This window comes from Dermochelys coriacea, chromosome 10, assembly GCF_009764565.3.
Source record: "Dermochelys coriacea isolate rDerCor1 chromosome 10, rDerCor1.pri.v4, whole genome shotgun sequence".
In the NCBI taxonomy this organism is placed as follows: domain Eukaryota; kingdom Metazoa; phylum Chordata; order Testudines; family Dermochelyidae; genus Dermochelys; species Dermochelys coriacea.
In genome coordinates, this window is record NC_050077.1 from 67355346 (window position 1) to 67383015 (window position 27670).

At 43.1% G+C, this 27670-nt stretch overlaps 1 protein-coding gene across 1 annotated transcript; it reads right to left on the reverse strand.

Annotated features, from left to right (window-relative positions):
- Nucleotides 1–1855: 1855 nt before the first annotated feature.
- On the reverse strand, nucleotides 1856–27670 carry FSD2 (fibronectin type III and SPRY domain containing 2). The gene is made up of 12 exons (XM_038417816.2): nucleotides 26894–27670; nucleotides 26709–26804; nucleotides 25486–25719; nucleotides 23910–23932; nucleotides 22630–22751; nucleotides 19590–19745; nucleotides 18384–18518; nucleotides 16916–17069; nucleotides 16246–16379; nucleotides 13678–13810; nucleotides 5990–6166; nucleotides 1856–2352 (listed from the first exon to the last, which is right to left on the reverse strand). The coding sequence occupies exons 1-12, from the start codon at nucleotides 27668–27670 to the stop codon at nucleotides 2100–2102; spliced, it is 2394 nt and encodes a 797-aa protein (XP_038273744.1). The 3' UTR covers nucleotides 1856–2099.

Sequence of the window (27670 nt, forward strand, 5' to 3'; positions counted from 1 at the left end):
GGCCTGTGATGGGATGTTAGATGGGGTAGGATCTGAGTTACTACAGAAAATTCTTTCCTGCATATCTGCCTGGTGAATCTTGCCCACATGCTCAGGGTTTAGCTGATCGCCATATTTGGGGTCGGGAAGGAATTTTCCTCCAGGGTAGATTGGAAGAGGCCCTGGAGGTTTTTCGCCTTCCTCTGTAGCATGGGGCACAGGTCACCTGAGGGAGGATTCTCTGCTCCTTGAAGTCTTTAAACCATGATTTGAGGACTTCAATAGCTCAGACATAGATGAGGGTTTTTCGTAGGGGTGGGTGGGTGAGATTCTGTGGCCTGCGTCGTGCAGGAGGTCGGACTAGATGATCAGAATGGTCCCTTCTGACCTTAGTATCTATGCATCTCAGCTAATTATTCTTGATTTAATGTAAATAGCTTTGATACACTTTTGTGAAGCTACCTAAAGCTGGAATCCCTCCAGGTCTGACAGCTGGAAAGCACACTTTAAGGTACTGGAAGCCCTGATGATGTTCCTAAGTGAAGTCGAAACAAATGTTGGGTCAGAGTACTTCAAACCTGGGTTGGAGAGCCTTCACACCAAGGGCACAGCATCAAAGACAAGCTCCTCAATTCTATTCCCGCTTGCTGCAGTTGTGAGGTGTGTAAGTATGAATAGATTTGTGAATGGCAGTACAGTTGGCATCTAAGGGTGAGCGTGGCTAGGTAGCGCATGCTAAAAATGATGCCTGCAGCTTTTATTTGCAGGCAGCATAGTGCCATGAAGTGCCTAGTCTGCAGTTTTGCTGAAAAACTGAATGAGAAGCATGGGCATTTTGTAAAATGTTTAATGACTGAGCGTTGATGATTTCACAAGGCCTTGCTTAGAGACAAAAGCTGCCGATTCATGTGAGAGTGAGACATATTTGATTATCTTGTTTCATAGACTTCATGCAGCTTCAAAATACTTGACTTTAAGATTAGCTTTATGGTATTTGTGTAAATTATGAGCATGTTTGGCTTCCTCTGACAACTGTGTGGTGATTAAGCCCTTTGCTTTTCTGGTCATCTTTATACAGCTCTTTCCTAGCTCTTTGTTAAACATAAACGAGAATTGAAATCACTTGCTTTTGTGTAAGAAACGATAGTCAAAAGATACTGGAGTTCCTTGTGCATAAAAGCAATGTAGACTGCCATCCTCACTCTGGGTACCTCTACATTTTAGCTGGTAGGTATGATTCCCAGCATGCATAGATATAGCGGGGGTAACATGGATGGTGCCTCAGGCTAGCCACCTCACAACATACCCAGGGTGTCTGGGTGGGTGTGTACTTGGGTGTCAAGCCTGAGTCACCGCCTGTGCTCCCCCAGCTATACTGCTATGTTTTAGTGAGTTAGCATGGGTATATCTACACAAGTAGGGGTTCAAAGCTCAGCTGATGCGATCACCTCTAGAAAGGTCAAGGAAGGTAAATCTCCATACCTGTTTGGAGATTGCTGACAATGGAGCTAAGTGTGATGGCTCTTGTGATCTGAATTGCTCTCCACTAAGAACAGGAATAGTCCTACTGACTAATTTCCCATTGACTAACTGCTTGTCACTATTAGCTTGGGCTGGATTCAAACCAGTGCCTTTAAAAGGAAGAGACTTCCATCTCCCAGGATCTCAATCCCTGGAGCTATTTCCTCTTTCTGTGAACAATCACAAGCTTATACGGGTATGTCTACACTACAGGTGGGACTGAGCTCCCAGCTCAGGTAGAAATATTCCTGCTACCTAGACCTGAGAGCATGAGCTGCAGCCCAAGCCACAGTGTCCACACTGCTATTGTTAGTGTGCTAGCACGAGCCTGTCCTCCTCCAGTGGGTGAGAAACTTTCTGAGCTTATGAAGCCTCTGAATGACATAGGACAGATATAGCAGTCTGCAGGCTTGATTCTGCAAGCCTTCAGCTGATGGTGCCTTCCATCGGAGTTCTGCATGCAGTATTGGGCCTTTAATTATTCGCTGAAGCATAATCGGTGTGTACGTAAAAGGATGAAAGTGATTGTGATATAAGGCTTTTGTCAGTTTGTTACACACAGATGTGCCATGCTCAGCAGCTGCCACTCAAGCCATAGATCATAAAAGAGTAATAGATGTGGGGATTGCAATGCCATTACATATCTTTAGGAACCCAGGCTTTTCTAAAGCAAAACAGGGGTGCACGTAATGCTGGAAGTGACTGTTGAATGTATAAAGGTGTTGTGCAATATCCAGATTAAAAAAAGATAGTTTCCAGTTGTCGTAGTCCAGCAGGATGCCAATCCTCTTGGGAGGAATAGTAATCCTAATGTCCGGCGTTGTCCCACTGTGCAAAAATTCATACTTGTGCCTGCGAATTAAAATAGGAAGAAATGAACAATTGTCTGCACCCTGCCCCTTGTAGAAGAAAGCTGCTTCCCACAGTGTATGTACAGCCCTGCCTCACCCACAATGTACAGTCAGCCCTGCATCACCATCCCATTCTGCCCACAGGATAGCTGTGGGCGGCCCCACCCCACAATGTATGAACCGTCCCTCCTTGCACACAGTGTATTTATAGCCCTGCTCTACCCACAATGTACAGACTGTCTCACCCCACCCACAGCATGAACAGTCTCTTTAAAATTGCAGATCTGTATAGTTGTCCGCTGCAATCTTACAATCTGTACACAGGCCCAGATTCTCCCCATCTGGGAAGAATCAAGGTGGGGGGCTATAACCTTTGTTGTTTTCCCCCATCCCTACTAAATGCGTGGGGTTTGGCCTTAAATGAGCGGGTGATCTGAGGTGCAATAGGTATCTGTACAACTTCAGAAGCCACCCCCTCCATAGAGGAGTTATGCTGTACCAGCTACCTTTCCTTGCAGCTGCACAGTAGAATCCATTGGAAGTTAATCTTGCTTAGAGCAGCTTTATCCCCTGCTCAGCTCTGCAGTTGGATAGCTGCAGGCTCTGGCAAGGAGCATAGTCTAAAGAACCACTGTTGTGCTACTCCATCCCCTCTAGATCCAGCCCTATTATCCCCAGAGGCCAAGTCCTGTGGAAGGTGCTCCAGGGGATGTAGATGCTGCTGAACTATGTTCCCTGCTCCTTTGGGGGTACTGACACTGTTCGTATTAGAACATGGAGGAATTTCGCCCATTGAGCAAAGATTGTCTAATTTAGTGGAGGGGTTGATGGCATCCAAAGTAACTAGCTCCAGTTGTAAAGCTGTATTTTCTAAATTGCATCTCTGGCCACTTGTCCCAAAAGAACTCCTAATTCAACCAGAGTGGTGCTGCTGAGAAAACCCACTCAGTTCTAGCTATGCATATTCATTTACTAGATGATGATCTCTTTAAGTCATTACTTCTGAGATACAACTAAAAATCACAAGCAAATGGGGTTCTGATTTCAATGCTTACTGAATTAGGTGTTTGTAATGAAGTCAGACCTTTTCTCCTCCATTAAGTCACATTCAAATAAAGGAGACTTCATTTAACAGTTGCTCAGACACTTGTATACCAGCCCCCCAGTGCAGAGCATTGCACCCAGAAACACAGGCCTTTTAACTGTCGAGATTGAGAATATGCAGCCTTTGTTCCTGTGGAAGCACTTTGGAGTGAAAATGGGAACTGTTTTTCAGTAGCAGCAGTGAAGTGATGTGGCATTTCAGAAGGGACAGCTGCTTCCCTCTCCACCCGCTCCTCCCAGCCCGTTCTCGAAGGCAGCCTCCTTTCCCTAAGTGTTCCCAGAAGAAGGCCCTGGAAGTGACTCAGAAAGAGCCTTGCCTATGTCAGTTTATCTTCCCACCCCCCAAAGTCTTTATTCATGAGATTCCTCCAGAGTCACTAACTCCAGAGTCACTAACTGCACGTCTTAGCCACATTTAGCAGGGAAATCAAACTAGCCTCCTTGCAGGGGCAGAAGAGGTAATATGTTGGGTAGGTCTGGCCTAAGAGCGAACAGCAGCCCTTTCTGTGTGAGAGGCAGTCGCCTAGCTGGGGTCCAAATCAAGCTTCTTGTTCCATTGAATGGTGGTGAGCATGGGGATTCCCTCAGCAGTGGTGCCCTGGGCGAGGCACGCAGGGGGAATGCCTCAGGGAGTGCTCTTTATGCTTGCTGCAGACCAGTGCAGTGTGCTGCATCTCCTACCTGCTCATAGGGAAGCAAGGGTCTTGGGGATGATTTATGGAACCTGTTTGACTTCTGGTTGCTATGGCAAAGTTGTTGTTGTGAAAACTGCTGTATCATGAATGCCCCTCTGTTGCTGTGTATCCACCACTGGCTGGCAGGGTTGTGTCACGTGTCCACCAGACAAGAGGCAACGGTGGGTCATTAGAACCCAGCTACCGTCCGGTCAGGATGAAGCAACATGGGGCACTGGATTTGCTAAGGAGGTTGCCTGGAGCTGGCAGATGCTTCATCCTCTTGTCTGAAGCAAGTGGGGGAGTAGAGAGTCGAAATTTCCCAAGCAGCACAAAGAGAGAGAGAGAGAGAGAGGTCACAAAGCAGGAGATGATAGAAGGACTTGCTGTGGGGAGACACATAGAGGAAGTTTTGGGCAGGAGAGGGGAAGGGGACAGACTGGCCAGTCGGAATAGGCAAGCTGGAGGCAGAAAGCTCCGCGTTTCGGAGTCCAAGCCATGCATTGCAACAGAAGGACCTTGGATGGCCCCAGCCCAAAGAATGCTCTGGGGACTGGTGAGTAAAATGAGGCAGGGAAATGTGTGTAAAATTTATTATTTTTGTATAGATCTGCCTGTTTCTCATGCTATTAAGGAGCAAAAGTGCGTAGATTCCTGTGCAAAGTGTCTGTTTATTATATGCTATGCCTGTCATGTGCTGCCTTAAAGAAGAGGTAAACCAGAAAGCTCACACCTTCAGGTGGATTCTGGGAGACTGTGTGTTTACTCTGTGGGGTGAGGATGTATCTGGGGTGGATTCCATGGTTGCAATTCTCATGAGGACGTGCTAGATAGAGGATCTCCACCCTGAGAGTATGCCTAGGGACCTCAAGAAACGGACAGTGCCTGGGCTCTGCAGAGACTCCAGAGACTTTGAATACATGGGGAGCTAGCAGCTGGATCCCCTTACAGCAGTTTGGTTAGGGACCCAAAGGAGACTCTATACTACAGCTGTCACAGCCTCCTTGGGGCAATGTTATACCACTGGAAGTGCTACCCAGGTAATGGTCCTTGTGCTCAGGAGCACTCCGGATTCTCTCTGGGTCCTGATCTGCAGGCTTAGCTGAGGAGCAGGAAAGACGCCTTGCATCTAGTTATGTCCATTAAGTGCCTCAGGAGGAGAGGCGGGGGAAAGGACCATGAAAGGTTTTCCTCCTTTCCCCCCCCTGCTGTTGGTGATGGCTTATCTTAAGTGATCACTCTCCTTACAGTGTGTATGATAAACCCATTGTTTCATGTTCTCTGTGTGTGTGTATATAAATCTCTCCTCTGTTTTTTCCACCAAATGCATCCGATGAAGTGAGCTGTAGCTCACGAAAGCTTATGCTCTAATAAATTTGTTAGTCTCTAAGGTGCCACAAGTACTCCTTTTCTTTTTGCGAATACAGACTAACACGGCTGCTACTCTGAAAAAAATAAATTGTGTACTTCTGGGTTTAGCCAAATACCTTTTATCATTTACAGTTTAAATGGATCCGTCACCTGGTCTGTTTCCAGTTGGGGTTTGAATAACCTAAAATGGGGTCTGTGACCAACTTTTACAACACAGGTTTTGTTTGGATTTAAATGTGGGATGGCCAACTTCATGGAGAGGTGGCTGCTGATGACTAGAACTATTAAGCAGCTTAAAAGACCTTTTGTATAATGTTTCCAAAATACCTTTCCATTACTGGTTCACAGATCCAAAGATGGAAATTCACAACCACACTGTTCAAGGGCTGGCTTAGGCTTCTTTTAATCTGCCCATCACTGGATGCCACATACAACTTTCTTTGCTGTGGCTCCTGAAGGATCTGGAGTGATGCAGCCTAGAGCGTTTACCTTGCTGGTGTAACAATATGCCTCATGCACCAGGAAGAGCTGTTTGCCCCCAGGTATCCGTGTCTGTGAGTATTTTCAAAAGCCACGCCAACCCTGTATTCCATATTTTCATCAACTTTCACCTCCCAGTAATGTTTCCCTTGTAATGGTATCATGCTTCCCAGGATAGCGATACATCTGGGGAAGGAAAATCGGAGCATGTGGTTTTATAGGCATACTACTTAAAATGCTTAAAAATTCCACACAAATATTAAATATTTACAAATAAAAGTGGATCCAGCTGACTTGTCAACAAAATGGGTTAGCTCCTCAGCGAGCATAAACTGATACAGCTGTCCTGAACTATTCCAGTTTACACCGGCTGAGGATCTGGCACAGAGAATACAAAGGAAGTACTTACTCATCCTATTAAACCGTTAACATTTCATTAGATGTATGTCTATGCGTTTAATAGTATACAATAAAAGTGTTTGCCGAGATCTTACAGGAAGAGAGAGAACAGCAGCATACATTTTTTGGTTGTAGGCCAAATAGTAATTTGCTAGAAACAGAGACCCAAGATACAGGTTGCACACACCGTTGTTTTACCAGAATGAACATGATGGAGTTTAACATGCCAAAGCTAAAAGGCCAGATAAATCAGGCTTGTGTGAGAGACTGTTTTAGCAATAAGCTTCAGTTTCTGTCCACGGTGCATTCATTTCCAGCAGCGCATACAGCAAGCAGCATAGAGCCAGACAAATGTGCTTTTGTGGGGTCTTGATCTTGCACTCATTGAAGTCAATACCAAAACTCCCATTGACTGAAGTGGTGCAGGATCAGGCTTTATAAGAGCCACAGTTCCATCAGGGTGTTTTTAGCTAAAAATTCCACAGGCTGGTTATTGTAGTAAAGGTAAAATCCACAGAAACCCAGGGTCTAATCCTCTGGTATGGCACAACCACATTGTGCCGCACTGCCAGCAGAATCAAGTCTGACATCTGCTTAACTGGCCCAGAGCAATCATGATCCGCTTGTGGTCTGGAAGCAAGATTGGGGCCCTTCCAATACACTCCTTGCTGTCAGTGTAGCAGGGAAAAGGGGACATGACCAAGCTAACCCTTAGTTACAAATGTGTATTTTTTCCCATGCAGCCAGGGCTTTACTGTTACCTTCCAATTCATTCTCTCTCTCTCACACGCTCACACTCACTCTCTCTGTGTTAGAAGTAATGGGGCTATTTAATGAATAGGATAAGACTCAGTGAGAGTCAGAGTACAGACTCTAACCCCATATTTATTCTGCAGAGCAGAATGGGTGTCAAAACTGCTTCTGAATTTGTTCCCTCTTAAACTTGTCTTTATATCTCATTGGCCCGTGGCGCCTCTAGACAGAGGCTGAGTTAACTTGTTTAGTGCCTTTAGCAATGTGTACCTTACTTAAACTTCTCAACTACAAAAAGAAAAGGAGTACTTGTGGCACCTTGGAGACTAACAAATTTATTAGAGCATAAGCTTTCGTGAGCTACAGCTCACTTCATCGGATGCATGCTCTAATAAATTTGTTAGTCTCTAAGATGCCACAAGTACTCCTTTTTCTTTTTGTGAATACAGACTAACACGGCTGCTACTCTGAAACTTCTCAACTACACTTAATCAAGGGCAGTGAGTCCTGAAGGGTTAGCCAACTGTATTCAGTCTTCCCCTGGAAAGATCAATGCTGTAGCCCACTTCATATCAATGTCACAGAACAGAGCTGGTGATAATCACACAAATAAGTTTTAAATGAGGATTTGCAGGCTGGGTTTTTATTTTATGGAAGTAAATTACAAAGGCAAAGGGCTTATCTGGCAAAAGTACAGAACTCAGCTGCCTCTAGGCATGATTAAAATCCCAGCATGCTGGGAGCTTAATGAATGAAGAGGGGCATAAGCCATGAGAGAGATTCCTAGGCCATGCAACACCTAAGCAGCAACCACTTAAAGCAATTCTGTTGTTCATTATAAGCCCAAGTAAATGCCTCAAGACCAGAGAAAGACTCTTGAAATTTGACTTGCTCCTGCATTTTGTACGGATTTGGGGGTGGGGGAGGGGAGAAGGGGAGGACATGCCAAAAAAGATGTGCAAGTACCTGGGAACAACGTATTACCATGGTAATTCAGGTTGAGAAGCCAGCATGGCAAGACCGTCTCTGATTTAGAGGATTAGGACATGCATTATTTGGTTTCAGTTTACATAAACTTTCAGAAAAAAGTTTGCTGCGTAATTTCCTTATCGCATTTGTATTAGTGATTTTGCACAGAAGCCATTTCCAGTATCCTGGCATAATAAAGGGTTTAGAGAGTTCACAGCAGCTTCAAAAACTCAGTCTCAGAGTTCAGAATTATTAGTGTGTGAGTGCCAGCTGTTTATGTGCAGCATAAAAGAGCCCCTTGGATGATGTCTGAATTCCCATTCAGAATCATCAGATTGATTTTAATGGAGCGAATCTTCTAGCTCCCTAGCATAATGACAGGTTTCAGAGTAGCAGCCGTGTTAGTCTGTATCTGCAAAAAGAACAGGAGTACTTGTGGCACCTTAGAGACTAACAAATTTATTTGAGCATAAGCTTTCATGGGCTACAGCCCACTTTATCGGATACATAGAAGCTCTCTACACAAACATTCCACACAAAATTGGACTACAAGCTATCGGGAACAGTATCCCCAATAATGTCACGGCAAACCAGGTGGCTCACCTTTGTGACTTTGTCCTCCCCCACAACTATTTCACATTTGGAGACAATATATACCTTCAAGTCAGTGGCACTGCTATGGGTACCCACATGGCCCCACAGTATGCCAACATTTTTATGGCTGACTTAGAACAATGCTTCCTTAGCTCTCGTCTCCTAACACCCCAACTCTACTTGCACTAAGTTGATGACATCTTCATCATTGGACCCATGGAAAAGAAGTCCTTGAAGAATTCCACCATGATTTCAACAATTTCCATCCTACCATCAACCTCAGCCTAGACCAATCCACACAAGTGGTCCATTTCCTGGACACTAATGTGCTAATAAGCGATGGTCACATAAACACCACCCTATTCCAGAAACCTACTGACCGCTATGCTTACCTACATGCCTCCAGCTTCCATCCAGGACACACCACACGATCCATTGTCTACAGCCAAGCTCTAAGATACAACCACAAATGCTCCAATCCCTCAGACAGAGACAAACACCTACAAGATCTCTATCAAGCATTCTTACAACTACAATACCCACCTGCTGAAGTGAAGAAACAGATTGACAGAGCCAGAAGATTACCCAGAAGTCGCCTACTACAGGACAGGCCCAACAAAGAAAATAACAGAACGCCACTAGCTGTCACCTTCAGCCCCCAACTAAAACCTCTCCAGCGCATCATCAAAGATCTACAACCTATCCTGAAAAACAGTCCCTCACTCTCACAGATCTTGGGAGACAGACCAGTCCTCGCTTACAGATAGCCCCCCAACCTGAAGCAAATACTCAACAAAACTCAATACAACAAAAACACTAACCCAGGAACCTATCCTTGCAACAAAGCCAACTCTTTCCACATATTTATTCAAGTGACCCCATCGTAGGACCTAATCACATTAGCCACACCATCAGGGGCTCTACCAATGTGATATATGCCATTATGTGCCAGCAATGCCACTCTGCCATGTACATTGGCCAAACCGAACAGTCTCTACGCAAAAGAATAAATGGAAACAAATCTGACATCAGGAATCGTAACATTCAAAAACCGGTAGGAGAACACTTCAACCTCTCTGGCCACACAGTAACAGACTTAAAGGTGGCAATTTTGCAACAGAAAGGCTCAAAAACAGACTCCAACAAGAAACTGCTGAGCTTGAATTAATCTGCAAACTAGATACCATTAACTTGGGTTTGAATAGAAACTGGGAGTGGCTGTGTCATTACACATATTGAATCTATTTCCCCATGTTAAGTATCCTCACACCTTCTTGTCAACTGTCTAAATGGGCCATCTTGATTATCACTACAAAAGTTTTTTTTTCCTCCTGCTGATAATAGCTCATCTTAATTAATTAGCCTCTTTCAGTTGGTATGGCTACTTCCACCTTTTCATGTTCTCTGTATGTAAATATATATATCTTCTTACTATATGTTCCATTTTATGCATCCAATGAAGTGGGCTGTAGCCCACAAAAGCTTATGCTTTAATATGCCACAAGTACTCCTGTTCTTTTTTCTAGCTCCTAGTTCCTTTACCATTGTGCCATCTAGTTACACACTCCTCTATTGGCAAAAAGACCTGATATTTTCCATAAAAGGGCTAAATTTTGTGCTTCCACCCCCAGTACTAATGCAGCGTCCATACTGCTTCTGTGATATTTACCTGACAATTCCTGGAAATGGACTCTGTATGGCTGTACCAAATGCATACATCACCTGGGCAATGGTGAGTTGGTTCTTTTAAATATAAAAAGGCCTAATTTTTGGCTCGAAATCAAAACACTGAGGTCCAAATTCTCTGGGCTAACTACTGTTCTGCACATGGGAGGAGGGTGCTAGGATGGGGGGGCCCTCACATATGCACAGGCACATGGGAATTCCCATACTGGACCAGACCAGTTATCCATATAGTCTAATATCCTGCCTCTGAGCGGCCAGTGACACAACTTTCAGATTTGGCCTAGCACTCCGGATTCCCGGTTGGGCCAAGTTGAAATGCTCAGACTAATGTCATTTAAATGAATGCAGCTAGATTCCAGTTTTTAAAAACTAATCTAAGAATTATTAATAAAAATAGATATTTTGGGCTGTAGTTTAAGCAAGAGGGGAACAATTGGAGCCTGAATCCCATTTTCAGAAGTGACTTAGGCCCAGATCTTCAAATGTATTTAGGTGATCAACTCAACTGAAATAAAGGGAGACAGGCACCTAACGCCTATTGAAAAAACAATGAGGAGTCCTTGTGGGACAGTATGGGGAAATTAATTTTTGTAATGACCCATCCCTCTACTGTTACTCACACCTTCTTGTCAACTATTTGAAATGGGCCACCCTCATTACCACTACAAAAGTGATTTTTCCTCCCGTGGTATTCTACTGTTAATTGAATTGTCTCGTTAGTACTGACCCCGCACTTGGTAAGGCAGCTTCCATCTTTTCATGTACTGTGTGTGTGTATATATATATATATATATATATATATATATATACCTACTGCTGTATTTTCCACTCCATACATCTGATGAAGTGGGTTTTAGCCCACGAAAGTTTATGCCTAAATACGTTTGTTAGTTTCTAAGGTGCCACAAGGACTCCTCATTGTTTTTGCTGATACAGACTAACACGGCTACCACTCTGAACCCTAATGCTTGTTGAAAATTCCTAATCTGCTTAAACACATTTGTCAGTCCCTCTGGGCACCTATCTTCATCTGTAGGTGCCTAAATACCTTTGTAAATCTGGCCCTTGGGCTACTAAATTGCTCAAATTTTCAATGAATCTTAGGTTCCTAAGAACCAGATTTTAAAATTTATTTAGGCACCTAAAGATGTTGAAATCAGTGGGAGTTAGACACCTCTGCACTTTTGAAAATTCTACTAGGGGCACCTCTGTATCTTTAGGCAACTTAATACCTTTAAAAATCTGGCCCTAATGCATCTGAATACCTGTGAGGATCTGGGCCTTAGTACCTAAGTGACTGTTGAAAATGAGATATAGGCTCCTATGTCAATTGGGCATTTTTGAAAATTTTAGCCACAGTTAATCATTAGTAAGAAGCAGGTTAGGTGTCTTCCTTTCAATAGCAACAGATAAAAACAGCCCCAAATATCACTATCCATGAAAAGCAAGAATAAGGACTCATAGACAAATCTCTGTGTTCCATTACATGAGAGGTGGTATTGCCATGGCAACTTTGGTAGTGTTTAGTAATAGGGGAGGGAGGAAGGGAACTCTCACTACCTCTTGAAGCCTCTGAAGTATGCAAATGTTGGATCACTGTATTCAAAAAAATCTAGTAATTATGCTAATTTTCAAATCTCACTGCTGCCAGATTAAGAGCATATGGTTTTGAGCGGTTTCTGTGACATTCATCTTTGGGCTTTGGGCTCTGTGCAGAATTAAAAGGGAAATGAGTTTCAAAGGCAAGAGATCAGTCTCGGTGCGCAAGTGTCATGCAATGAGAAGGACGATATAATTTATATAACACAAGCTGAAGCAATCACAGAGGAAATTCTAATGATGCTACAAAATGAACAGCAAGCAAAAAAATATGAAGTTCAATAATAACGTTCCTCTGAATGGCTGGGGCAGAGAAACAGAACCTGGAAGCCGTTTAAAGGAGTTCTGCTCTGAAAAGGGACTAAGTCAAAAATTAGGGCTTTTTGAGAATGTCTGAAGGTCAGAGTCTCAGTTCCCAAGCTATGCTCAGCCCATGCTTGGTGTAGAGACAAAGGTGGCTTTACATTACCTGTCTCCCCATTCTGGGCGTGCTGGAGAGCTAACACTGAAGTGAGTTTAAAACAATCCCCTTTGCGCTGCCTGAGGGCATGTCTACACATACAATGCTGCAGTGGCACAGCTGTGCCAATGCAGCTGCAGCACGTGTGGTGAAGATGCGATATGCTGATGGGAGAGCGTTCTCCTGCCGACTTAGCACTGGGCACACGAGCGCTTATGTTGATGTAATTTATGTCATCATGGGGGTGGTTTATTCACGCCCTGAGTGACGTAAGTTATGTCAACATAAGCTGTAGTGTAGACATAGCATGAGCATAGGTCGTTTCAGCCTCCAGAGAATTTTTTCAAAGTAGGTGAAATCAAAGGTGAAATCAAATGCAAGTGTTGATCTGACCCTAACAGAGGGCTTGTTATTGGCGCTGAGCAAATAGATTTTGTGGTTCACAGGCAATCCATAAAATCAAAACAAAAATTTATTTCATGTTGAATCAATAATGACTTTTTTAAATGTTCAGCAAATCGAAAAATCAGAAGAAATTGCCTTTTGGGTTGAATGAAATATTTTGTTTTGACAAAATCTTGTTAAAGATTTTTTAAAATTTTGACCATTTGTAACCGTTGTTGTTGTTTTTTAAATATAACTAAAGGAGATTTTAAGCTCAAAGTTTTCTAACTGAAAAAAAATCATTGTTTTGTTTTGAAAATATCTAAACTAAATGGTTTCATTTGTATTTACTATGACAACTCTGTGCAATCCACATTAATTTACTAAATGCTTCAGTGTTGCTGAATCTGCATTTTATGCTTGAAAAAAAGTTGTGTGATAAGTTTCACCCACCGCTGGCTCTTATTTACCACATTCCAAAGTGACTAGTGATTTTGGTGGCCAAATTTGAAATGCCATAAAGGGACCTAATTTTCAAAGAGCAGGTGCTCAGCACTGAAAAATCTGGCCCGTCTAAGGTGCCTTGCGTTTGGAACCCAAAAATGGAGGCATCTATTGGCACTTTTGAAAAATGAGACCACTATACATTATATACACAGCGCTAAAAGAGCAACATGCAGCCCTGAGGCTTTCATTTGGCATGGTAGAGGTTAACCTATGCCTAATTTGAACATAAAAAGGGATATCAAGTCAGTAAGCCCTTTGAAGAGAATTTAAAATGATTGCAAGTAAACAGAAACAACCCGCTATGAAAAAAGTACATCTGCTGTGAGTGCTAAATTCCTACATGTACCTTGTAAAACCGTTATCTCGGAAGGGCAAATCACATTCCAGGTTTTCTATTTCACTGCAAGCAATTGTTAATCCATCTTCTAGAACAGACAGCAAAGGATGGGCAGTGTCCTCATTAAGATAAAAGTAAGTGCCTACAAGAGAGCAGAATGGTTGTAATTTATTTGTCTCAACACCTAGAAATTGCATTAAGTAACATATACATAAACTAGCACCAGGCTCGAGAGCAGTGACTGGATCCAGGTTAGGGTTAATTAGGGAACTGGAAATGGGTCAGAGGCTGATCTTTTGAGTTTCCTCCATTACTGGCCAAAAGCTTATCAACACATCTCTGTCCACAGCCACCCTGATACGAAAACAGGCCTCGTCTGGCCTAAGACCAAAAGCCAAGAGTTGGGTTGAGAACCAAGTATTAAGATGTTACACCCTCTCAGAAATACAGTGGGGTGGGTTTTGAAGTTCCAGTTTTGGCTCATCTCTATCATAATCCAAAAGGTATTTTTTAAAAATATTGACTTGGGAAAGAGGTTTAAATTATTCACCTCAATATGGCCTCAATCCTCAACTGCTACCTGTAAGTGCTGGTTGCAGAAACTGCAGTGGAGCCATTTGCAGCTCCCCAATCCAGGTATCTTTTCGGCCCCTAACGTAGGATTGCTCCAAACTAGTCCTCACTGAGTATGGCCCCAATGGGTCAGTGTGCCAGCAGGGGATCATCAGAGCACAATGCATTTGCTGTCCTATTTCTGGGAATCTGAAGATAGACGGTGCACTGGACCACCTAGGGATTCCCCTATGCAAGAAGCATCTCCTGCTGGGGAGATCCACAAACAGCACAGAAAGGCCCAAGCAGGGCTCAGAAATTCACAGTAGGGTCAAGAACTTTTTGCATTAGAATCTTACTATAGGTAGCAGGTAAGACCTGCTGGGTCACTGCCACTGCACAGATGACACACTAACAAAACTGAGCAAATCTGAAGCTGCCCATCCAGCAGAAGCAGAAGGATGCTTTTTTGTATTTATGTTAATGCTGTTATAACCAGCAGAGAAAGAGAGAAACATGGGGCCCAGTTCATTTTTGCAGTGCTGCTACTGTACATTGGTTCCACTGGTGTGAAGTGGCTATCCAGCAATGGTTGGTGCTTCCCAGGGAACTCCTCCTACCTGGGGGGGGGGGGAGAAGGAGGTTCACTGGCAATTACGGAGAAGGCTTAGCTGGCTGCAGGAACACTTAGGGCAAGGGGTATGCCAGGATATTTTAGGGAGTATGGAGGGATGGTGTAGGCTGCTGAGCTCCAGTTACTCCTAACTACCACCATGGCACCTAGAGTTTATAGTAGGGTTGCCAATTTTGGTTTGACATTTTCCTGGAGGTTTTATCACATGACATAATCTTTAATTAAAGATTAATCTTTAATTCCTGGAGACTCCAGGACAATATCTAGTTTATAGGCAACTGGGTGTAAGTTAGAGCAGTCCTCAGGCTGTTCTAACCTGATCAGGGGCCAAAGCAGCTTTTGGCCAGCCCAGCAAAGAGGAAGCGCATAAGTAGCATAAAACAATCTTTGTCCTTGTCTCCCATGAGCCAGCCCCTAATCCTGGCACTGGTGCAGCAGGGATGCTTTGTGTCCAGGGCATGCTGGAGAAGGGCAATCTGTGTTGCAGGGGTAATAATGAAAGTGTTTGTTTCATCCCCAGCAAAAGCATTTTCTGATGATAACCCAGGGAATCCATTTTCACTGCTAATGACATTGCTAGCATTCCAATTTTGTGTTTCCAGTTTCCAGTAATATCAGGAGTTTGCATAATGTAGACTTTGTGAAGATAAATCTCTTGGCACTAATCCCAAGAGAAATCAGCATAATCAAAATGCAGTTACTTCAATGCATATACAATATAAGCAACAGCATGGCAATTATTGGCATGTGTTACTGAAAGCAAACGCAGCGCAAACAGACGTCAAGCGGCTGTTCGTAATTTGAAATACCTAGGTTGATTTACGGAGGTTGAAATGTCACACACTTGAAAATAACATGATTACAATTGTGGAGTAAAGAGAACCAGACCACATAATCATCCTCATGGCCAATAATAGAAATTCTGTGCAGGAGGGATTTGTGTAACTATTATGAAAAGTACTGATTGACTGATTCTTCCATAATTCCCAGAAGTGCCATTTTTATGAGGCAGTAACTCTAAGCGTGAAGTAAAATTACCAACTAGCCCTCCTGGTTTGTCTGCATGTCAACATTTGACATGGTGTAGGTTCATAGATAGTTGAGCAATACCCATGGTTACTGGGTTGATTTAGTCTCTCAGCAGCATTTTGAAACATCTGTAATTTTAGAGCAACAAATATAATCCACAAACATCATTTTGAAATGTAGAGTTAAAATGATATGTTTACTATTACAAGAAATTCAGTTCACAAGAATTACCAGAAGTGTGACTAGATGCAAGAGATTTAAGGCCTGATCCATAGCCTGTTGAAATCAGTGGCAATCTTTCCATTGATTTCAGTGGGCTTTGGATCAGGCTCTTAAAGCTAATTAGAGATTTATCACAGCACCTGTGGTGTGGATAGAGCCAGGCTCACTTCTCTCACTGGGACCACCCATGTTTACAGCTCTTACAGAGATAATATAACTTTGTTCTGGCTCCAGTTGAATTAGAGCTTCACAATTAGGAATTCCAACAATAGATCTGTAGAAAATAAATAAATGGAAAATTATAAGATGTAAAATAAAGGTAAATTCTTTTGAAGCTATTTTCCAAACAATAAAATTAAATGGTTAGCTTCTCTTTAAAACCATTTATTTTACTCTTTCCAGCTTAGCTGCCACCAAAGTGAATATAGGAGGGGAAAATGCCTGTTTATTCAGATTTTAAAATTACTGCACTTCACCCACATTCTAATCCCTTGTAAATTCACTTTGCTTAGACATTTGTGCAACCAAGTTTACCAACGTCACAGAAAGTGACTGCTCTCTTATATGGAAAGCAAATTTTAAGTTTGCTTTCTGTATGCGTTCACACCAAAATACTAATAGGAGTGGAATTTATCCAGTCAGGGAACACGCTCATGATTCTCCAACGCTTGTGCTGTGCATCATCCACTCGTATATTTCAGGGTATATTGTCTCATCTTTTCAACCTAAAAGTGCTTTGAAATATACTGCATGCCATATGACAAGGGATTGTTTCATATCTCCAGACTGTGTGATAGATGGCTGACTCACTCTGTAATGATATCTCCATTCTCTCCATTTGTTAGTTTGGACAATTCAACTGTGTAGGAGTCAACAGGATTCATGTTTCCAGATTCCCAGCACACCAGTGCTGCATTTTCACAGCTTCGGCTCTCTTTTCTTTTAATGATAGGAGGTGAAGGAGCTAAAATGTAGATAAAATGGATTCTAAGCCATTTTGTTATGGGATTTTCTATAAACATGCTTTGTAAATAACACTCTTGGGTTGTTGTTTAATTTCCACAGAATTGATATTAAATGATAAAAGAAACTCATTCATGACCTCCCCAATGTACAGAAAACTCTCAGGTAGATAAATACTGGTGTTAGTCAGAAGCATTCTTTGACCTGTTAAAGTTATGATAGCAACCATGAAACCACTGATCAGAAAGAAATGTGAATGCTCGCTGGTCCAGCACTCCTGTTCTTTTTCATGTTGGTTTATCCTTGCCATTGTCCTTTATCTTCACTGCATGGATTATTAATTTAAAACAACAGAGCATCAGCCAGCTATCCTAAGGTCCTAGGAGATCTTCTGGAGAGAGTACTTCTCGCTCTAAATTGCTCTTGGGGAGTTAGATGCCAATGTGTTATGAAACAGAACAGCAAACCAGGGACTGTGCTTGATTCTGATGCATTTCAGATTTTATGAGGCATTACACAGACTCTACTTAAATTGCCTCTAGTCTGACAGCGTTGCCTATTCAAAAGTGCTCCTTGCACTCACGTTTACTTTTAAAAAAATGTTTAAATTAAACCTGAGCACTCCTGAATTTTGGTGGAGTTAGGAGCCAAATCCAGCTATCATGACTGGGCGCCTCACTCTACGATGGGCTGAACCAAAACCCTGGATCTGAATATACCAAAATTTAGGGATGCTCAGATCTGGATCTGAATGTTGTGGCTCTGTCTAATCACTAATCAAAATCTACCTTACTGCCCTGCAATTACAAAGTGTGACCTGATGGACAAAATGGCAAACATTTTACAAACCTGTAAAGAGAGAGTAGCATTGTCCATTACTTAGATGTAGGAATCAGCAGAGCTGGGTTCCATTTTCAGCTTAGCCAGTACCTTGTTTTGTATATTTGAATAAATCATTTAACCTCTGAGCTTCAGTTTTCCATCTCTAAAATGAGGATAATGGGCCTCATGCTCATTCTCTATTATTCTAGTGTAAATCAAGAGTATCGCCACTGAAGCCAATGGAGTTACACCGCACTAAAGGCACCAAGCCAGCATAATCCTTTTGAATAAAGTATTATTGTTATTATAAAGTCCAGAGAGTGATGAAGTGAGCTGTAGCTCATGAAAGCTTATGCTCAAATAAATTTGTTAGTCTCTAAGGTGCCACAAGTACTCCTTTTCTTTTTGCGAATACAGACTAACACGGCTGCTACTCTGAAACCTTTCAATATTAAAGTCACTTACTCATATTATAGTCATGAAGTACATTTACCTGTCACGTAAACTGCTCTTTCACTCACTGGGCTGATGCCGGCGGTATTTAAAGCACTGACCCAAAATTCATATTGTGTATTTGGCACCAGGTTAGTTACTGTGCAGTATGTTTCTTTCACTTTTATCATAAGCTCTGAAATGAAAAACACCAGGTATTCATGCAGTTCCTTTACACAGACAATCACCCTTCTGAACCACCCCCCAACTGCTGGAAAATATTGCTTTTTATTGTGCCTCTGAGCTGAGTGTCGCACCATCCTTTGGTCTTGTCCGTTGGACTAGCTCTGAGATCACATTGCTAACTCAGTCATGGTACAGTTGTTGTGCCCTCATCCATCTATCATATATGGGTACATTAATGCAATGAAGTATCATCTTCTGTAGTATTAATACTACCCAAACAAAACAAAAATTAATGGCTAAAGATGAAGGTCACTCACTGGTCACTGGAGCTTCTTCAGAGTGGACTGTGCACATTCCCATGCACTGTCAATTTATCCCAGCAGTGGAAATGTGCAGAGGCCATTCAAAGAATGTTGTTTTTATTATTTGGATCTTGTAAAGTTTACATGGGTTTGTCTTTCCTTTCTAAACATCCCATTCAGCACTCTCAGGCGTCCATCTATGCTGGAAAATTGACTGTGCTCTGGAACTGTTTTTAATAAGTGGTCTTACAAACAGTATTAGCTAATGCAGTTTTGTGGCCGGGCAGGAGGGGAGAGTGGTAGCCTATTGTTGGTATTGCGCTACTGCAAAATGATTGTGGGTTTTTAAGTTGACACATAGATAATCTGCAAAAAGAAAAGGAGTACTTGTGGCACCTTAGAGACTAACAAATTTATTAGAGCATAAGCTTTCGTGAGCTACAGCTCACTTCATGGGATGCACCAAATGCATCCGATGAAGTGAGCTGTAGCTCACTAAAGCTTATGCTCTAATAAATTTGTTAGTCTCTAAGGTGCCACAAGTACTCCTTTTCTTTTTGCAAATACAGACTAACACGGCTGCTACTCTGAAACCTGTGATAGATAATCTGGTGATCTGTGCTCTAAAATATCTCAAGTTAGATCAGCTACCCATCCCCGGAGCACTAGCAGCAGCAGGTAGAGCTGTATTGACTTAAACCATTTTTGAGACTGGTGTTGAAAATAGTTTCAGAAGCCAGTTGCTTTCTGAACTGGAATCTACATGTGTCCCATCTTACCAGCTTGCTCCTTACTAGGTGTGTCGTCACTGACTTGTTTATAATATAGCTGGTAGAATTCGACAGTGTCATCTGAGAATAGGCCCCAGCATACTCTCACAGACGTGCCAGTCGCTGAGTTGAGAGCTTGGGGATTTATCACCGGAGCAGAAGGAGCTGAAATGAAGACAGCTATTTCAGCTTATGAACACACAACAGTGAGGAGAGGAACAGGATCTTTCCCTCTTTAACATTAAATGGCATGAGGGTACTTTCCCTCAGTGGAAACATGGTATGTTACTAACAGAGAAAAACCAAAAAGGTACCTAGTGTGCACTGACATAGTCCCATTTCAAACAGTACTATATTAATGAGGGAACATTTTGGAGCACGTCAGCAGGGTCTACACGGAACTGTTAGAGTGCAACATGTAGAGCGCTCTACAGTTTACACACGCATACACACACACACACACACACACACTCACCTGCACAGCATAGACCAGCCCCATGTTAACACAGAGCCCTGACTCTGATTAGAGTCTACACACACTGGGCCTGATTCTACCCTCACAGAGGGTATGTCTACACTACCCGCCAGATCGGCGGGCAGCAATCGATCCAGCGGGGATCGATTTATCGCATCCAGTCTAGACATGATAAATCGACCCCCCGAGCGCTCTCCCCTCGACTCCGGTACTCCACTGCCGCGAGAGGCGCAGGTGGAGTCGACGGGGGAGCGGCAGCAGTCGACTCACCGGGGTGAAGACACCACAGTAAGTCGATCTAAGTACATTATTCACATAGCTGAAGTTGCATAACTTAGATCGACCCTCGCCTGTGTAGACCAGGGCTAACATTGGTGTGCATCATGCGTAACACCATTAAAGTCAGTGTGTAAAACTAGTGGGAATGAGAACCAGGCCCCTAGGGTTTGGTCCAAACTCACCCACTTCCTGGGATTTGCTTTAAATCAACAAAAACATAAACCTCAGCCTAAGGCAGCTCCCTAAACTTGGTTGTCCCAGGCACTAGCCTGAGAGCTGCTGGGCCTGTACATATAGGTGAATTTTACTCTTAGTGAAAAAGGGGGGGGGAGAAACTGGAAGCTGTCTCATACCACACAGGATGCAGAGCTAACAGGGTGAAGGATGCTGCAGCAGAGAAGTCTGTAGTGATCTGCACAGATAAAGCTTTTAGTTCCAGTATTTAGGAGCCTCTGGGGGTAACGTTGAATGCACACACGTGAGGGAACATGTCAAACACTTGGCTTGCATAATGCTCAAGGGCAAACAGGTTACATGACAAGCATTTCAACAAAACTTTTTAAAGGTGACCAGCAAAAAGGAAAAAAAAAAAGGGCCATGCCTTTTCTGACTCTTTATGATATATAAAAAAGGCCTGAAAGATCTTATTTTCAAAGGGGATTTTTTTGTTAATAATTAGAAAGTCAAACCCTATGTACCCTGTTTTCCTTTGTGAACTCCAGGGATGACTGGAGAACTACAGGGTAACATCAGGAGAGCAGGCAACTGATATCTGATTAATTGAGAGAAGTAGTTCAGACCATTTTAAACTTTTGCTTTTTGTTTTTTTATTAATCTCCTTTTAGTACAATGAGCTAGAAGGAAAGACAAGTTTGTTACAGAGTCAGCACCACTGCTACTTCAAGGAAAGGCTGAGAAAACTCTGAACCCACTTCTCAGGGGGTGCAGGAGGGGTGCAGGGTATGGCAGGGGGCTCAGGGCAGGGGGTCGGGGTGCAGGAGGGATGTGGGGTGCGGCAGGGGGTCAGGGTGCAGGAGAGGTGTGGCAGGGGGTTCGGCTGCAGGAGGGGTTCAGGGGGCGGGTCCAACCCAGTGCACACCGGGGGTAGGGCAGGCTCTCTGCCTGTCTGCCCTGCCCCCGTGCCACTCCGGGAAGCGGCTGGAACCTTGGGGGGGGGCGGGGGCACAGGGGTCTATGTGTTGCCCTGGCCACGCCTCCAGGCATCGCCCCCCGCGGCTCCCACTGGCTGGGAACAGGGAACCGCGGCCAATGGGAGCTTCAGGGGAGGTACCTGGAGGAGCAGCCAGGGCAACACACAGACCCCTGTGCCCCCACCCAGGTCCCGGCTCCTTCCCGGAGCAGGGCAGAGGCAGAGCGGGGAGCCTGCCCTGCCCCCGGTGCGCACCGTGCCGGAGCTGCTCTAGGTAAATGCTGCGGGGGCGGGAGGGCTGCGGGGAGCTGGCGGGCCACAGAAAATAACCCCACGGACTGCGTAGTTGAGACCCCTGTTCTAATTATTAGTCAACAAATATATGCAGCCATATGCTCACTGTTACATCATAGGCAACTGAAGAGCAAGGGAGGGCTGGGGAATCAAACTCACAATTTATACTGGCAACTGACCATCTCCAAAAAGGTCAGTAGAAAACAGTTCATGGAGTACATTTTTTTCAGTACAAAAATTTAGACCAGTTCTAATCACTAAAGCAGCATAAGGCCATACTGTCCTTTACAATAAAGCTCCTTTACACCAATCTGACAATGTAAAGGAGCCTTAAAATTTTTACACCTGTTTTATACTCCTGAGGGAATTCACTAAGAACAATGAGAACAATTCACTAAGCAGGCAGGTTACTACATTCTCCTCTGCCTGAGGGAACAGAGCCTGCCCCACGCCTACCTCGTCAGAAACACCCCAAAGCCCTGCCCCTCCACACTGAGCATGCTGCAATAGCGAGTGAGAGGGACAGAGTGTGTGTGTCTCTCTCTCACACACGACTGCCCAGCCATACTCCCCGCATCCAGGTGGTGATTTATGTGTCTGCTCTAGGTGCCCAAACTAACCTGTCTGCACCGCAAGGGAATGGGCGCATGACCGCTCTTGCGGCTTCCCTTTGCTTCCCCATCAGAAGTCATTTTTCTGCGGGCAAGCAAAGAAATCTGTGGGGGCCATGAATTCTGCCCATGCGCCGTGATGCAGAATTCCCCCAGGAGTAAATAATAGGCTTCCATTCAATATGACATTGATAATGAGTTTTAAATAGGATTGAAATAAGGATCAAATAGAATGCATACCTGTGATGGAATTAATGGAATCCATTAGTTGCTGAACATCAGAGAAATCTATGACTGTGTCTTCAAAGTCTGGCAGTGTTGAAAGCTCTAAATCCATATCTTTTTTTAAAAATTCTCCCAGCCTGTAAGTATAAAAGAGTCTAATTTCTATAAGATGATAGTACCATCCTCTCTGAGAGATCCTTCAGGCTACAACATCAGTTTTAACAAGAAGAGAGAGCTCTTTATTTTACCATTCAATAAAGAAGCTGCCTTATCTGACACACTAAAAAGAGAGGAAAGTCCTTTCTTAAACAATGTCTAGATGGTTGCACAAGACATACCTTGGCTTCCATTTGTCACTTGCTCACATCATGTATTCAGAAATGTATTCTCGAACCTGCATAAGATTAGTGCTCACATTTCATTATATCCAAATTGGGCCAAATCCTGCAGCTAGTTCTTACAGTCCATCCCCTTGTCATTCTTGGTCTTGCATTGGTTTGGCTGGCATGCTAGATAGGGTGGTCCCATTAAGCAGGTGACAGAGAACATTTTCCACTAAAGCTGTAATTCTGAAGGAAGCAAGCTGTTGCCTCCAAAAACTGCTTTCTTGCTTATTATTCATATTACAGTAGCCAGGTCAGGGCCTCATTGGACTAGGTGCTATACAATTGTTAAAAAGAAGAAGGCGACCCTTTTTTCTTCTACTTGTTTTTATGATGGACTGAAGTGAATTAAAACATACATTTTGCAATTGATTTGGCATATCCCAGGGCTCTTTTCTGACCATTACTATATTTCATGTTATCAGTTTTGAGCACCCCAGCTGCATTTACTAAACCTCCTTATTAATGTATAAATAAGCTTGTTACTAATCTGTGTATGTAAAGAGCCCAGTTTAGGCAGATTTTGTATCCAGAGCATTTCTGTAAGACTTGAGCAATCTTGTTTTTCAGTCACTGCAATCAGTTTTCTATTACTAAAGCAAAGTGACACTGACTTAGTTACGCTCTGTCTCTTATAGATGTGCTTTATTAAATTAGTTCAGAATCAGTTTCAAGCTGTTAAACTTGTTTTGGAGACTTTTCCAGCAGCAGTTTAAACTAGAATGATGAAAGATTTGCAGACCTCTAACTCCGAGCTTCAGTAACAGTCGGTGCACCCCTATCAAAGATAGAGCGTTGTCACAAAATCAGTAAATACTTGAGAACACAGGATGCTCAACATTAGCATGGTTTTCAGAAGATCATTTTGGAGGAGAAGGAGTGAAAAGCAAAACAAAATACTACTGATATTACCTGTCCACCATGGGTACTGCAGCCTATAAAGAAGAGAGAGAAAAAGATAGAAAGTCTTCCACATATGCAGGACCAATTTAGCTTATTAACCCAAATGCAGACTATACAACACCAGATTCGTTTGACTGATTTTTTTCTAAATTCTGCCACATAGAACTATAGAGCTTGTTTTCTCATAACACTTCTGATCCCAAGAATGCAGTTCAGGCTTACTCTTATTTTCAGCTGACCAGATCCTGAGCTAGTTTGCAGTAGGATTGCATGGGATGTAAATCAGCACCAACCAACCTCCGTCCCCACACACCCAGCTTCTACTAAATCAAGGCGCTATCATGCCCACAGATTGTCTCAAGCAGGAACAAGCAGCATCTTGGAGGCAAAAAGGAAAATCTGTGGAGAGATCTGGATGTTCTTTGCAGATATGAAGGGAAGATACATTTGTTGAATGATCTGTCTCCTTTTCCCGTAGAAATAACAATGCTCCCCACTCCCTGTGATGGACACTTATTTGATGGAAACTGAGCACCACCCATTAATATAAGTCAAAGCTGCATAAAATGCAAAAACTTTGCCTAACTGAGGGCAGGCTGGTGATTTTCCAGGAGTCTGAGAGCCACCCTGATTTGAATTCAGTGAGGCAGGCTGTGGCCACTCTCATCTATAATACAGAGATGCAGCCCATGGAGAGTCCAGGTCATAGCATGTGCTGCTCATCTCAATCTGAGCAGCATGCCTGAACCTGCTGGCTGCACGAGCTTGTGATCAACATCTATTTCCTCCCCTCCACACTACATAAGGGGAGCATGCTGACCTCAGAAGAGATTGAAAAAAATGGTTACTAGGGCCAACGCAAAACTGCTTGAGGCTATTCCCAATGAGGCAGCAGAAAAGGGGAATGTCAAATCATGAAAAGCACTCAATAGACCAGATCAAAATGATCAAAATAGAAGGGATCCATGAGGTTGGACTTCAAGTGATATATGGTTAGAGGAGGAGCACCTGTCAAAGAAAAATATTTCTCTAAATTGCTTCAAAGGCAAGTTTCATTAATCATTTCACAGGAGTCCCTAGTGTGTGCAGTTGGGGCCTCCTATTTAACTGCATATTTGAACTTCCTGGCAAAATGAGCAAAACAGAGTGAGCGGAAACAACATCATACTGAAGCATTAATCTGCCTCTGTGAGCCCAAACTAGAGCTAGAAAGCTAAGACTGCATGCGGCAATGAACACTGCTAAGCACTTCAAAAGTTTCCTAAGTGGTTAGACCTGGAGAACAAACAGTATTTTCCCCAAGTCAGAATGATACTCATGAATCATTGAGTTTACCAGTGACAAACCTCTGCTGATGCATGTTAGTAATGTTGAACTTATCATGATTAAGTTAGTACCATTTGCAAAGCACCTGGAGCACTCACATCATCATAAAACTGGCAAGTAGAGTGCATGACCAGCTTTGAATGTTTTATGGAAATTCAGTCACTCATGATCTTAGTGCTGGAGCCTTCTACTCTTGACTGGGCAGAATTGTGAGGAAATAGACCATCCTTAAGGGATCATGCCAGTTTAATTACTTTACCTTTATAAAATCAGCTTTCTCCTTGTCCTTGCACAGCTCCTGAATTGTTTCCATAAGCTCCTTACAGGTGTCAAGATTTTCTCCACAACTGACCAGTTGCCCATACAAGGCTTCTAGCTTCTGTTTCTTCCCTTCCCCAAGGCCTTCTACCTTTTCTTCATATTTCTGAGTTAGTGTTTGCATCACTTCATTGTAATGCATCTCGAAGTTCTGCTCTTGGCGCCCAAAATTCTCCTGGAAGGCATTTGGGTTTTATTTTATTCATCTAAAGCCCGAGCCAAAGCCCACTGAGGTCAGTAAGAAGGAAAATCTTGCTGGTATCAAATCAAAGTGATTGTTACAATAGAGACAATTTTGTTACAGATAAATAGTTACTAGACTGTAATGTTTCAGAGTAGCAGCCGTGTTAGTCTGGTATTCGCAAAAAGAAAAGGAGTACTTGTGGCACCTTAGAGACTAACAAATTTATTTGAGCATAAGCTTTCGTGAGCTACATCTCACTTCATCGGATGCATTTGGTGGAAAATACAGAGGGGAGATTTATAATTTAGATTATAAATAATGACCATATTTTATAACCGCTATTTATTAAACTCCCTCACCCCCGACAATGCACTGGGGATGTTAGACATTCATTCCAGATATAATACAAACATAGGAAAGTATAATAAAAATAATACAAAAAATATAATAAAACTAGTCTCTAAAATAAAAGCTAGAAACACAAATAGGTGCACATTCCAGTTATAATAAGTAGGTGCTTCCACCTATATATTTGCACTGGGGGGAACCATAGCACCCCATTGAGGATTCATGCATTCACTCTAGGGGAGCTGAGCAGCTAATGCTTGTATCCTCACCCTCCTGAAGTGGGGGGTCCAGTGGGAGGGAAGATTTAAGTGGAAATCTGGGCTTCCTTGCCAGCAACTTCTTACTGTTTAGGCGGTGCTGTCTGGCTGTAGCCACCCTCAGCTACCTTGTGCTACTGCAACCTCCTTTCACTCAAATTTTCCACTGTCGGGGGCCAGGCACCCTGGGATGAGCTGGAATAAGCCAGGATACTGCAGTGCATTGTATCATGTTACATTTTGTGCTCGGTAAGCATGGCCTCTATTGCTGTAATTACTCATCCTGTATAAAAGTGAACACTGCAGTCTTGTCAAAGCAGCTGTGTACTCAGTTGGTACCACATTGTGGAGTTAACCAAAGAGCAAATTGCTTACCTCTACAGTGATGAAAATTTCCTCCAAGTGACTGGCAAAGTTTTCCATTTCAGTAACCTGTTCTTCTAATTTACACATGTTTTTCTGAATCTCCTCCTACCAAACCGAACATCATTATTAATAGGCTTGAATACTATTTAACAGATATGCAGAATAATGGAAGAGACCACTTGGATAATTCTTACCTTTGCACTTTCCACTGCATTGGCAAGCTGGGTCACCTCATGGTCCTTATGATCACCAAACAATTTGTCAAAAGCTCTAATTGGAAACTTACAGGTAGCACAATAAATATCAGCAGCTTCCTCTTCACTGTTTGGCTGAATACTTTTCTCATCTTGCCAACCATCCCTCCTAAGCTCTTCTTCGGAATGTGCATGATTATGCAACTCATCATACGCTCTGCCGTTGTGTAGGTGTTGAGATTCATCTTCAGAATCCTGGCCAGGAAGTTCCTGTTCCTCTGTGCTTTCCATATGTTTTTTATGCTGAGAGCCGTTTACTGGTGAACTGCTCTTTGGTGCATTATATATGGAGTCATATGATCCTGCTGCTACACCTTCCTTATGAGCTGGTGTCTCTTTGCTCTCTAAAATCCCAGCCATAGCTATATTCCCACCAAGAAGCTCCTGCTCTATTTCTTTATCCTCATCAAGTCCATATAGTTTTGTTAGTTCATCAACTTCCTTTTCCAAGTCATATGCACTTTGGTCAGAACTGCGAAAATCTTCCCCTGGCCCTGTTGACTGGTGGCTGGTTTCGCCCAGAGCCCCATCTCCACTTCCAGCTGGCTCTTCAGGAAAGATTTCTAATCTTCCTTTTGATTCATAGAGATCCATGTGATAAAACGTTAAGCCTTCAGGCTCATTTTCATTAGATTCTGGAAACATCATGGACGCTGATGGATCAGTGGCTGGATCTAAAGCTGCTGTATCACTATTGAAAACAATTTCATTCTCCAT

Coding starts and splice junctions, on each gene's coding strand:
- FSD2 (XM_038417816.2), bottom strand. CDS start 27,670: ATGGAGAATGAAATTGTTTTCAATAGTGATACAGCAGCTTTAGATCCA. Junction 18,519..19,589: donor ACCTAGTAAGGAGCAAGCTG/GTAAGATGGGAC, acceptor TTTTCATTTCAG/AGCTTATGATAAAAGTGAAA. Junction 6,167..13,677: donor CGAGATAACGGTTTTACAAG/GTACATGTAGGA, acceptor TTCCTTCCCCAG/ATGTATCGCTATCCTGGGAA.